The sequence below is a fragment of the Sarcophilus harrisii genome, chromosome 5 (assembly GCF_902635505.1).
Source record: "Sarcophilus harrisii chromosome 5, mSarHar1.11, whole genome shotgun sequence".
In the NCBI taxonomy this organism is placed as follows: domain Eukaryota; kingdom Metazoa; phylum Chordata; class Mammalia; order Dasyuromorphia; family Dasyuridae; genus Sarcophilus; species Sarcophilus harrisii.
The window spans coordinates 235885653-235898417 of NC_045430.1; the positions used below are offsets into that span (position 1 = coordinate 235885653).

At 35.3% G+C, this 12765-nt stretch overlaps 1 protein-coding gene across 3 annotated transcripts in view; it reads right to left on the bottom strand.

Moving 5' to 3' along the window:
• The window catches only part of CACNB2 (calcium voltage-gated channel auxiliary subunit beta 2), a 373480-nt gene that overhangs the window by 24261 nt on the left and 336454 nt on the right, over positions 1 to 12765 (bottom strand). The window contains exons 6-7 of one of the 3 annotated variants that reach the window (XM_031939900.1): positions 8373 to 8449; positions 1375 to 1436 (exon numbers count right to left, since the gene is read on the bottom strand). In XM_031939900.1, coding sequence (XP_031795760.1) covers positions 1375 to 1436; positions 8373 to 8449 — 139 coding nt within the window. Of the gene's footprint in view, positions 1 to 1374; positions 1437 to 1900; positions 1921 to 2067; positions 2202 to 8372; positions 8450 to 12765 lie in introns of all 3 variants that reach the window. The other 2 variants (XM_031939899.1, XM_031939898.1) reach the window with 2 other exon arrangements.

The following is a 12765-nucleotide window of genomic DNA, read 5'->3' on the forward strand; positions in this document are numbered from 1 at the left end:
AAGAAATTCTAGGTCTGTAATTAAGAGGGTCAGTGTCGGATGCAATAAATCTTTGCTTTTTTTTTTTTTTTTTTTGGTTTGTAACTGTCAACCAGCAAAGGGCTACCCATTGCTAGTCTTCAACCAGCTACTTAAATAATTAGGGTAGATACAGAAATTACCTTATTTGATGGAATAGTGGTACTTTGAGCTCTAATCTTAAAATAAACCAATAGATTTTTAGCTGCCTTTTCCTGTTATCTCTCTTTTGTTATACATTCTTCACTGGCAAAAATAGTGATGAAGTACTTTTTTTTTTTTTAATGTTTTGGGATATATTTGGAGAACTTTGGGGATAGATCAAGCAATAAAATCAGAAACTCTGGTTATCTTTTGATTATTCATTCTAATGTACTCCTTGTTGATGATCAGGTAAAGACTGAGGTTGTACCACTGGAATGGAAGAGACCTCACAGGCCACTGAGTCTAATCTCCAACATTTCACAGATAAGGAAACAGACCCAGTAAGTCCATAAAGGGTAGTGTTGTCAGAGTTAGTCCAGTGATAAGGCTCCTTCTACTCTACTACAATGCCTTTATTTTTATTCAGCTATATAACTGATAAAAGCTCTGGTGAAAACCTTAAAAAGGATGTCAAAATGAAGCCACAAAGACTTGATCAACTTTTCTGTTTGCCTTTGTGAAAATGTATTGGGTCATTCTTATAATATTTCTTTTTAATTATCTAATGATCTTAATACAGAAGTCCAGGTGCTTTGAGTTAAGCACTTTTTTTTTTGGATTATAACTCTTATCTTCAGTTATTTACTGGCAATTATGCTGAAAACATACCAAAAAATCCCCTTGCAGTTCGATATTTAGCACAAATAAATTACTCATGAGCTCTGGGTGCATAAGGCAGAAGATCCGTTCCCAGGGAAGAAGAGTCCAACCTTCTGAGAAGGTTGGGGGAGGAGGATGAACATAGGAGAATTTATTTACTGCACACTCTGGTGCTGGAATTCACCCACTGTTTTTGCCAGCCTTGGTAACACTGTCATATTTATCACAGTGAAGACAGATGGTGGTGTGTAAAAGAAGGGAAGGGATGGGAATTAGGGGATTCCTAAAAAAAGGGAGAAGTAGGCAGCCTTTCTCAGAAGCTGCAAAACCTACTGACAGGAAGCGGACTCTCATCTGAAATAAGGGCTTCTGGGAAAATACCAGTCAGCAGAGACAATCGCATCGTTTTTTGACACCTTGGTTGGCCAGTGGCAAAGGCTCACAAGGAGACTGCTAGACCCAGTGTCCAAGAGATGGGATGCTGTAATCTGACTGATGGAAAAGGCAAGAACATTGGGAGAGAATTTATATATGACAATAGGAAAAACTCACAGTAAACCGCCAAAACAAGCCTGCAGTTTTCCACTGGTCTTGTTCATCTGCAGATTTTGCACCTAGTGGATTAGAAGTTTAAATACTGACTAAATTAAAAATTGAAGGCTTTTTTTTTTTTTTTTTAGTACAAGCTATGTATCTGGATATCATAAATTAGATCTAATTATTGTTTTAATATGCTTGTTTATGTTAAAAATCTGGAAAAAAAAGAAAGAGACAAAGACAGACAGAATAAGCATGCACTATAGAGGTGCATTATGTGGAGTTGTCAGTGTTTGATGTTCCTGGATATTTTAATCACTTCCTTTGGTGGTCTATTATTCCATCAAAAAGGATAAGTACTGTAATGGTGTTTCACTGAGTCACTCACTGAACTTAGTTGGTTTTAAATGCTTGGACTCAATTAGCTGTTTGATAGATCCCTTTCTTAGAACTACAATGATTGTACTTAATAAAATTGTGGGTATTAATGCTAATGATGCCAGTGGCAGGATAAACACAGCTTATGTCAATGTACACTTACCGATTTCTGTTTCTGCTTAGCTACAGCGGCATGGAAAAGAAATAAAGAATAACAGAGCATGCATGTTATTGGCTTATAAGAGGACACGGACAGTCAACAGGACTAGAAACGTGGCGCAGTGGCAGTTGAGCAGGTGGACAGAGAGGAGCTTGGAAGTTCAAGGTTACCTTCTTAAAAAAGGGCATTCGTTTCTCTTTGGAGTGGGGTGATGTTACACTGTTTGCACTGGGCTTAGGGGAGCGGTGGTTGGCTGGAATATCATTTTCTTCTGCATCTAAGCCAGTAGCATCTATGTCTATAGCTATATACAGACAAACAATTCAAAGTCATCAAGTGGACAAGAGAGGAAAAACAGATTAAAATGAAAATAAAATGGAATTAGACCAAAATTACCTGAAGTTAAAACATGGAGATTCAACACAGTATACAAACTTAAAGGAAAACTTAGAGATAAAAGCTTATAAGGACTGCAAAAGTAGACACATCTGATGAAACTCGAGCTTATTTTCAAAATATCTGCTTGCATAATTAAATGAGCCTTGTACTAAACCCATCAGCAAAGATGGGGTATTTTTAGAATCAAACTGACATTTGCTAAGAGTGGTTTGGAACATGGCATTGTATCTTGGTACTATACTCATAGAATAAGGTGTCACTTGATTTCAAGTGACACGCTGTAGAAAGTAAGCAAGAGAACACTGGAAACCTTCAATCTCACCAACAGCACTCCCTGGACTACTTTGTTCTGTGTCAGAGCCAGGGCCATCTCAACAGGCCTCGAGAAAAGGCAATAAACATTTGAAGGCTGCAGAAGAGGGGAAATTTTCACTTTAATAGCCCCAAGGATTGATAGAAGAAATAAGGAGCCCAGGAGTTTACTGGATGAAAGGGAGTGGAGTGAAACCAAAATGATCCATAGAAATCAAAATAGACCAAATAAATACCAAAGTAATGAGAAAGTCCTCATTTAATGAAGTTAAATGACATCAACCTGGAGAAGGGTGATAGCAAAATATCATTTTACTTATATAGAAATCGATAGAGTGGTATAGAACGAGAATTGAATTGAGAGTCAAGAAACCATGGTTTCAGGTCTGGTTCTGCCATTAATTAGTTGGATGACCTTAGGAAACACATGAAACTATGAGTCTTAGTTTCTTTATCTGTTAAATGGAGGCTTTTCCCAGGCCTCGATTTTATGATTATATAATCTACCACTTTAAAAGGTAGAATTTCTTTTTAAAAATGATAGTTATTAATAATAATAGCCGATATTACGTTCATTATCTTATTTGATCATCATGACATTTTTGGGATATAGGTGCCATGACCACCTCCCTTTCAGATGAAGAAAATAGAGAGGTAATGACTTAAATGACTTGCCTGATGTCACTCAGCGATTTTGTATTTGAGGTTAGATTCAAACTTGAGTCTTCCTGACTCAGCGTTCTATTCAAAACATCATACTGCCTTACATACTAGAATCAGATAGCAGTGAGCACCTTTAAGCTCAGAATCTCATTCTCTGATTTTACCAAAGTTGAGGAAGGTTCTCTAAAGTCAGGTGAATTACTCAAAGACACAGAACTAGCTGGAGGCTGAGTTAGAACCCAGGGCTGCTGACTCCAAAGTTATTACTTACTCAGTACTTTCTTATACCAATATCTTATGCTTTTTTTCCCCCAAGGCAATTTAAGTGCAGACAGCTAGGAAGTGTTAAGTGTCTTGAGGCTGAAGTTTAACTCAGATCCCTCTATCTCCAGAGCCAGTGCTCTATCCACTGTGCCATTTAGCTGTTCCCCAATATCAGATTTGTAAAGCCTTTCTAGTGAACACATTACTATCATTTCAACCCCCAAACGCCTCTGTTTGGTAAGTAGGACAGGGTTATTATACTTGTTTAATAGATGAGAAAATTAACCAAAGAATGATCTTCTTAAGCTTATCTAAGGTATTAAGTGGAAAAACTGGGATTCAGATCCAGTCCTTCAAGTTTCAAGACCAGTACCCTCCAAGCACATACCATGCTTCCCTCCCCTTAGTGGAGAACATCTACTGTTCACTGGGAAATGACCTCTTCTAATAATATCACATTAGAACAATGGAAGGATATCTGTTAGCTATAGAGAAATAACACAATAGTTTATACATGATCTTTCACACAAAGCCAATAATATACATAAGAAACAGAGATCAAAGAGCAGAACCTTGCTTCCGAGCAGAAAGTGGTCCATTATTTAGTAGTAGCCAGCTGTAGGACAGGTTCTATTTTAAGTAGGATGAACACGATCCTACTCCTTTTGAGTAACAGGAAATGATCTAAGAAATTTTGTCTTCTCTTTTGGTTTAGTAATTATGATGACTATCAGATGATTCTGTCCCATTACAACCATAGGGAATTTATTGTGTCCCCCACCATGTGGCTAAGAAGGAAATATAGGAAGTAATGAAAACAAGAGTCAACTCTAATCATAGGCAAAATGAACTGAAAATGTACTTTTAAGTAGAAGTGGATGAGCAGTTTAGATGCATATGTATGCTAGGGGAGGCAAACATGTCCTCCTAGTACAAAAAGTCTCTTCTTGAATAGTGTATAGCTGTGAAAGAAGGCCATAATCTGATTGAAGATTCATCAGCTGTAACAAATGTTACTCTTATCTTGTTTTAACATTGCTTATATTGCTCAGTCCACCTTCCCTACCACCCATGTTCAGTCATCTTTTATAACAAAGAAAGAAAAAAGAGAAGGAAAAAATACATTAACAAAACTAACCAACACACAGAAAAACAGGGTGATATTATGCAATATTTCACATTTGTTGGCTCTCTCTCTGGGAAGAGGGGAAGGAGGTACAGTCGCATCTTTTTCTTAGGACCAAGCTTGTTGATTAATTTAACAGCATTCAGTTTTGATCATTTTGGGCTGTTCTTTCCATTTACCTTGTTCTAGTTGTTCATAGCGTATTTTCACAGTTCTACTTACTGAATCAAGCTTAGTATCTTATTATTATTCCCAGAACAGGGAAGACGATGACAAAGATAGATAAGCCTGCCCTCAAATGGTAAATTCCCTAGCAATTTCACTTCATTTATATGTGACTGGGAAAACACCAAGCAGAGTAAATATTTATTAAGCATTTAGACTTTATGAAATTAAGATGTCTAAACAACAGAAATAGGATCAGGGAGAGAGTCTAATTCAATTTAGTTAATATTTATTCAGTAGCTATCATATACAAGGTGCTGGAAAAAACACCTAGTGAATTTAAAGCAAGGCTTCTTAAACTTTTTCCACTCACAATCCCTTTTCACTTGAGAAATTGTTATATGACCCCAGGTATACAGTTATATAAAATAGATAAACAAATTAAACATTTACTAATAATAAATCATAATTTCATGCTCTCCACATTCAGTTACATAATCCCATATGGGGTTGCAACTCAAAGTTTAAGAAACCTTGCTTTAGAGGCTATAGGCTGACTATCATGACTAAGAAATCAAATCAAGTGGATGGTTATCTAGATCAGTGGTATCATATCCAAATACAAAGAGGCCCCTATGGGCTGCATATTGACTTAGAAAATGATACATAATATTTTTTCTTATTTAATCATTTCCCAAATACTTTATAATCTGGTTCAGCCCCAGGATATTTATGGCATTGAGTTTAAGATTGCGAAATTTTTAGATTATAATAAATTTGTGATTTTTTTTTACATTGGGGCAAAACTATCTCAATTGTGACATGGCCTAGATATCTGGCTGCAGATTAATACGGTTAAATTATGTATAATTTTTCATCTCTTTTCATGAACCCTAGATCCTGAAAAAAGAAGTTTCCAATTTATTTGTTGGAGCTTGAGTTTTTGTTAAGATTGCTCATGTAGCTCTTGTGTATAAGAACACTTGAGTTTAACTGGAAACAGTAATGATGAATTCTAAATGATGTTGATGTGTTTTGCTCAGAGTGTGGCTAGGAGACTTAACCTTTCTTCTCCCATGAAGTCCTTTCTTGAAGAAGAGTAGAAAGAAGAGAATGACTAATCCTAATTGAACAACTCTGGAGATATAGTGAGAAAGATTAAGGATGCTTAGCAATTGGAATACCGGTCTACAGAATGATAGTGTAACATAGAATTTCTCCCCTGAGTCTTCTCATCTTGTCTTTATGATTACTTCCTTTGACTTAATGTAATACAGCATGGTCCTCACCATGCCAGTTCCCTTATGCGTAATAGCATCTTTACTAAAATGTGATTCCCAGAACTGAACATGATATTTCTGAGTGGAGAAAAGTACAGTGGGATCACTTTCAATGCCCCCCTGACATTGTACTACCTCCTCCTCCCTTTTATTTTGGCTGCTAAATAATAATTGCTGACTCATACTGAGCGTATAGTCCCTTAAAAATCTTCATGTGAAAAAAAATTTGCCTTCACTTGTTTTAGCTCATTCTTTGTTTGATCATGCATATTTGTTTCAAAGAGTTATGTTTCTCATTCCTTTTTCCAAAGAGGAAAAAAGTGAAAGGGAGAGAAAACATAATTTTTCTTAAAATATTAATTTAGTTTAAAAAAATAAAAAATCAAGATAAAAAAGGACACCTTGATATAATTCTTACAGCACTATGCCATACTTTTATACCTATGCTTCATTAACTATCCTTGTTTTCATTTTCTATACGTGTCTTTTAAAACTCTGTGTTGGTCAATGAGTTTGCTCTGCATATCCAATTTATTTTTCTTTAGATAAGTCCTCCCCTTCTTTCCTTCATTAGAAGGATTTTTCTTTTAAACTTAAGAGCTTCTCAAATCTCCTAAGCTGGCTTTCTTTTTAAAATTTTTGATGATGAGGTCAGTCTGTTCAGTGGGTTCAGCTGAAAGTACAAGTCATATTATGCCTAACTTTACTATTCTGGATATTACAAATTCGAAAATGGAGGGCTTCCATTAATCACACTTCATTGGTCACTTATATGGGCTAGAATCACATTCAGAATAGAATTTCTTTTATAATTCCTTACAATTTAAGTAAAAGAATAGCATGTGAGACAGATAAGTAGTATTGATTATGAGATAAAATTTTAGAAAGAAGCTGGTAATAAAATCTTGAATGTTAAAGGAGGGTGGATATAAAATAATGTCATGGTGCTGTAAGAATTATATTACTATGGTTCTGTAATTAAAATATAAAGTCTCTCATTCAGAATTGAAATGTTACCAATAGAGTTATCTGGGGATGATTATTCTTAAAACATAGTGGTTATATATAGCCTTATTTTCAGGCCCTCACACTTGCTACTTTCTCTTCTTTCCTTCCTTCAAAGCTCAAGAAAATGTCTTCCATAACACATTTTAATACTAGCGGATCCTCTCTGAAGCCTTTATCCTTGCTAGTAGAAGTCTCTGAGCTATATGGCATTTATGTTTTCATGCTTGTATAGTTTTACTTTATTTTTGGTTGTCTACTTTCTTCAATTGGATCACAAGCTCCTCAAGAGCTTCTTTTGCACTGATGGACAGCACCAAGGACAGTGGTCTGTACTTGATGCTCAATACATGTGGGCTTAATGTTACAGGAGATTCAGGTCAGTGAGAAGCACAGTAGCAAATTCTCCAAGCTGTACTTCTATTTATGCTTTGAATTTTTAGCTTTTTTTTCAGTAAATATCCTTCATATTTGATGAGTTGTTTTTATAGAAGTGATGATAGCTTGGGCTAAGCCACCCACACTACTCTTGTTCCTTGTGAACAATCAAATACATTTCTGACCAGACAGGCAGGATTAAATGATGCAGTCTTTGGTTGTGGATTGTTTTTTTCTTTTTTCTCTTAAGTAATGCTTAAAGTCTAACAATGACTTAATTTAAAATTCTGGATGTATTATCTTTAACTTATTGAGCTAAATGTCTGAGGTAACTACAGTGAGTTATGATAAGCTTATTTATTGACTTTTCAGTCTTTTTTTCTGTTATATTTGTATATTAGCAGTTATTTTTCTGATCTCATGTGTTTTTCCTTACATGTTTCCACAAAAACAATGTGTTTCTCAGTAAATCAAAGAGCTAGTATTTATTAAGCACTTGCTATATGAAAGGCACTGAGCTAAATGCTAGAGATGTAAAAAAATGCAAAAAATAATTTCTGTTCTCAAGGAGCTCACAGTCTAACGAGGGAGGTAATACACAAATAACTACATACAAAACAAGATATATACAGTACAAATTGGGAATAGTCTTGAGAAAAGATATTGAGATAAAGGAGGATCAAGAAAGGCTTCTCAAAGAAGATAGGACTTTAGGTGATACTTGAAGGAAGCCCGGGTGGAGATGAGTTAGAAAGGTCCTTTAAATCTATATCCCATCTTAAAAGGTACTGGTATGCCAGCAAAGAGATTCAATGCAAATTAAAGCATCCTCAAAAAAGGGATTGAATCTATTATACAATTGTTCAATCTAGCACCTACTTACCAGATGATGGAGGCGTAGATTTTCTGGAACTAGGTACTATGTCACCCAGACTGGATGATGAATTTCCTCCTGATTTACTAGAGAAAAGTAAAAAAAAATCACTATTAAAGCTGCCATTAATCACAAAACTGGCATATTTCAATTGCTCATTAATGACAATATTTTAAATCAGTCAGGCCCACAAATAGGCAAATAGAGATTGCTCAGTGGAGTGTTTTTCTTTTCTTTTCTTTTTTTTAAATCAGTTATTGAACAGGAGTAGAGCAAGAGAGCTTGCCTTTGGGAAACTGAAGTGCTTTTAATGACTCACACTTCTCTCTGTGATAAACGGCCATCTTTTTGATAGCCATATTCTCCCATTGATGCACTATGGCTATGAGTCATGGAACAGAGCAGCTGCTGAAATTAAGTCACCCAAAGGGCAACAGAGAATCTCATAGTGGTCAAGTAGAGGCTAACACATGCTATTAATGAAGAATTGTACAGAAAAGACAACATAAAGGTTACTCAAAAAAATCTATGACCAGAGAAGGAGATTGGCTGTCACACAGAAAGTGAGAAGTGATCAATGGAAACTGTATGCTCCATTGGGAACTATTAACTACACCAGCATGATAGATAGATTCCTATAGAGGAGGAAAGATGGGGATAAAGCTTCTGCCTTGAGAGATTAGGCTAGGTGTGGTTAGGCTGTAATCTGCATCTCTGGAGGAAGAATCCCTTTCAGCAATATCACTAATTTAGTTATATGATGGTCTCTCTCTTCCCATTCAAGTTTATTTTATTTTATTTTTAAAGATCCTGAAACAAAAAAAAAATAAAGATCCTGAGATAATCTTCAGGTTCATTAAAAAAATAATTAGATATATAGCATATCTGGATAGCGAACGTGGAACTTGTCTTCAAGAGCCATTCAAGGCAAAGGACTCAGAAGCCAAAAGCATGAAATTCGTCCATCTCTCCTGCTTGATTTCCATCCTTCTATTTGACTGTCCTTAACTTTATTATGTGGACAATGTCGAATGCTTACAATGTTTAGAGGTGGATTTGTGAATGCTAAACCTTGCTATTTTTCAAAAACCTCACTGAGAGACAAATATTATTCAGCTATGAGACAAAAGTTAGGATCTTTATCTAATTTCTGTACAGAAAATGCTTCATTTAATGAGAAGATCTGGATTCAAATCTTAACTCCACTACTTCCTTAGCTTTGTGACCTCTGACTTATCATTTAACTCCCCTGTGCTTTACATTCCTTTTTTGTAAAATAAAGTGATTAAGTGTGATAAATTCTAAAGTATTGCCAACACTAAATGGCCCTAAACTCATGGGTTCTGAAGGTCAGAGTGCCTCCATGCAAATCTTGGCTCTTTCTCTCAGTATTTCTATGACCATGGCCAAGTTACTTAATTACTCTACTGAGTTCCCTCATCTGCAAAATGAGATGGGTTAGAATGAATGATATCCAAGGTCTTTTCCTAGTTCTAAATCCTTTAAATTTAAACAATTCCACATTAAGAACTATCCAGTTATTAGGATCCTGATTTGAGGCAATTTGATGACCGTACAATCCATAATGCACCCTTTATGGCCTAGAGAAAGATTTTGGGACAAAGGAACATAAAGAATAACTGAGTACTTCATTTTTTAAAAAATTCTACATGCCTATTTCTTGGATAAAGATTGTTGACTAAAGGAAGATTTAATCCCCAAATCTTAATTAGATTTGGGAAAAGGGATTTCTGGGGCTTGGTATTTAGCACCATAGTTTTATGCAGAAGTTAAGAAGCTAGGCCCAAGGTAAAAGTTATGTTACTAAATGCACTTATCGAGAGGTAATATTTACTTATTCCTAAATGTACAGATAAAAAGGGCAACCTGCAGTAAAGAAATCTTAGTGTGGTGAGTTATTGTATAATGACTTTTTATTGCTTTTTAAAAAATGTGTTTCTTTATTAAGGGGGCTAATAAGAGGCCCTAAATCTCTAGAAGGTTCTTCAGGGACACTTAAAGGCATTTAATAAGAACCTGGAGCACCATATAAAATGTAGCAAGTTATTAAAAATTATCTTTGTAGTAGCAATCTCTAGAAGTAATACAAGGACACAACATCAATAGGATTCAAGCATAAAAAAACAAACTCCCCCCTTTCTCTCTCCTCCTCCATATTTTTTCTCATTCCCTTTCATACACAGTATATACCCTAGTTTTATTTTATTTTATTTATTTATTTTTTAATAATTATAACTTTTTATTGACAGAACCCATGCCAGGGTAATTTTTTTTTACATTATCCCTTGCACTCACTTCTGTTCCAATTTTCCCCCTCCCTCCCTCCACCCCCTCCCCCAGATGGCAAGCGGTCCTATACATGTTAAATATGTTATAGTATATCCTAGGTACAATATATGTGTGCAGAACTGAACAGTTCTCTTGTTGCACAGGAAGAATTGGATTCAGAAGGTAAAAATAACTCGGGAAGAAAAACAAAAATGCAAACAGTTTACATTCATTTCCCAGTGTTCTTTCTTTGGGTTATACTCTAGTCTTAAATCTACGAAGTACATCTGTTTTACATTCTCTCATTTAAAATATAATAAAATCTTAGACTGAAAGCTATAATAAATATTTCAACAAGTTAATCTGCTTAGAATGTCAGATTGTTCTTCATTGTTAAACCTGAAGAAATGTCCACCCTTTAAATATAACCCAATTCTTATGCTTTTTTGTCAGGTTGCAATTTTTGGTACCTCTTCTAATACTGGTTTAATTTAACTAATAATAATGAACCCATCACTGAATTTTGACTGTATTTCTTAGCTAAACCTAATTTAAGATGTGAAGAGCCCAGATGGTTGAACCTCCCAAATAAATATACTTTCTCATACTTTATGCAAAATCTCAAACACAGTAGACATGCTTCCTGCAGAAAACTTTCCAGACATCACTTTTGAGGACCAAGGAGAAATAACTAGACCTTGCGAAAGGGACAAGCAAAAGGCTTATCCAGTAGCAGTCTTGTTTCTACTAAATTAGAGCTAATCTAAAATAAAGTGAGTAGATGTGCTCACCGATAGATTAGTAGGTACAGAACTTGAAGGCTCTTAAAGCAAACTTAAAGGTCCCCATAAAGGAACCTAGAAGGAATCTTGGATGTCATCCAATCCAATCCTTTTACTTTGAAGATGAGGAACTTGAGGATGATTATTTCAAGATTATACAAGGAGCAAATTCAAAACCATGGGATCTTTACTTAACCTTTGACTCCAAATATATTGCTCATTTTACTGTACCATTGACTCCTCTTCACATCCAGGATCAGTTATAAAATTTCCCATTTAGCTTTTAAACCTACTTCTCCATTTTTTCCTAATCTTACTCTCCCTTCATATATTCTGTGATCCAGTGACACTGGTCTTCTTATGGTTTCTTGCATTCAACACTCCATCTCCCTTGCATTTTCACTGGTTACTTCCCATGTCTGAAACTCTCCCTCCTCATCTCTGTCTCTTTGCTTCACTCAAATCCCCCAATAAAATCTCACATCCTATAAAAAGTCTTTCTTGGTCTTTCTGTGATTATCTCCAAATTATTCTGATATATACTGTTTCTACATAGTTATTTGTACATTGTGGTTCCCCTTCCTCCTCCCTGACAGACTGTGAGATCCTTGAAAACAAGGCTGAAACAAAATAAGAGGATAATAATAACAACTGCTTAGTGACTGACCTTAATACCTAAGTTTCACTATCCTTATTTTATCACACAGGATGTTGAGATTCTGGGAGGCTGCCCATGGTTACATATGTAGGACCATTAGAACAAAAATGTGAACCTAGATTTTGTCACTCCAGAACCAGCATCCTCAACTCTCAATGATGCAGTTAGGGGACTAATTAAAGCAACAATATTAGGAAATTGGTTAGGAAAGCATGATTAAGGAATCATTTAGGGAACCAATTATAGCATCATGACTGCAGAAGTATTATTCACATCAGGAAGAATCATATCCCATTATTTGAAGTCTGACTTTCTACAAATATTTCGCATCTGGAGTTAAAAATTGAGTTTCTGAGGTAAAAATGAAAGGAAGACATTTTTGCATTTTATTTCCTTTTTGCGTGTTTCCTTTCCCTCATTCTCTAGACATAGGTCATAGTAGCAGTTTTCTGGGTTGCTTTTGTTGGATGTTCTGATTTTATGTCAGATTTTAAAGTCAGAGGAAATCCCTAGTAAACTTCAACTCAGTTTCTGGACTATCTGGATGCTCTTTGTGATTTTGAATATGATTCTTTTCTAAGAAATATGACTCTTTCAGTTGATAAAGCCAGATGCAGTGAGTGGATGTGTTATAAAACAGAACTTGTATTACAATAAAAAAGTGAGAGTATAT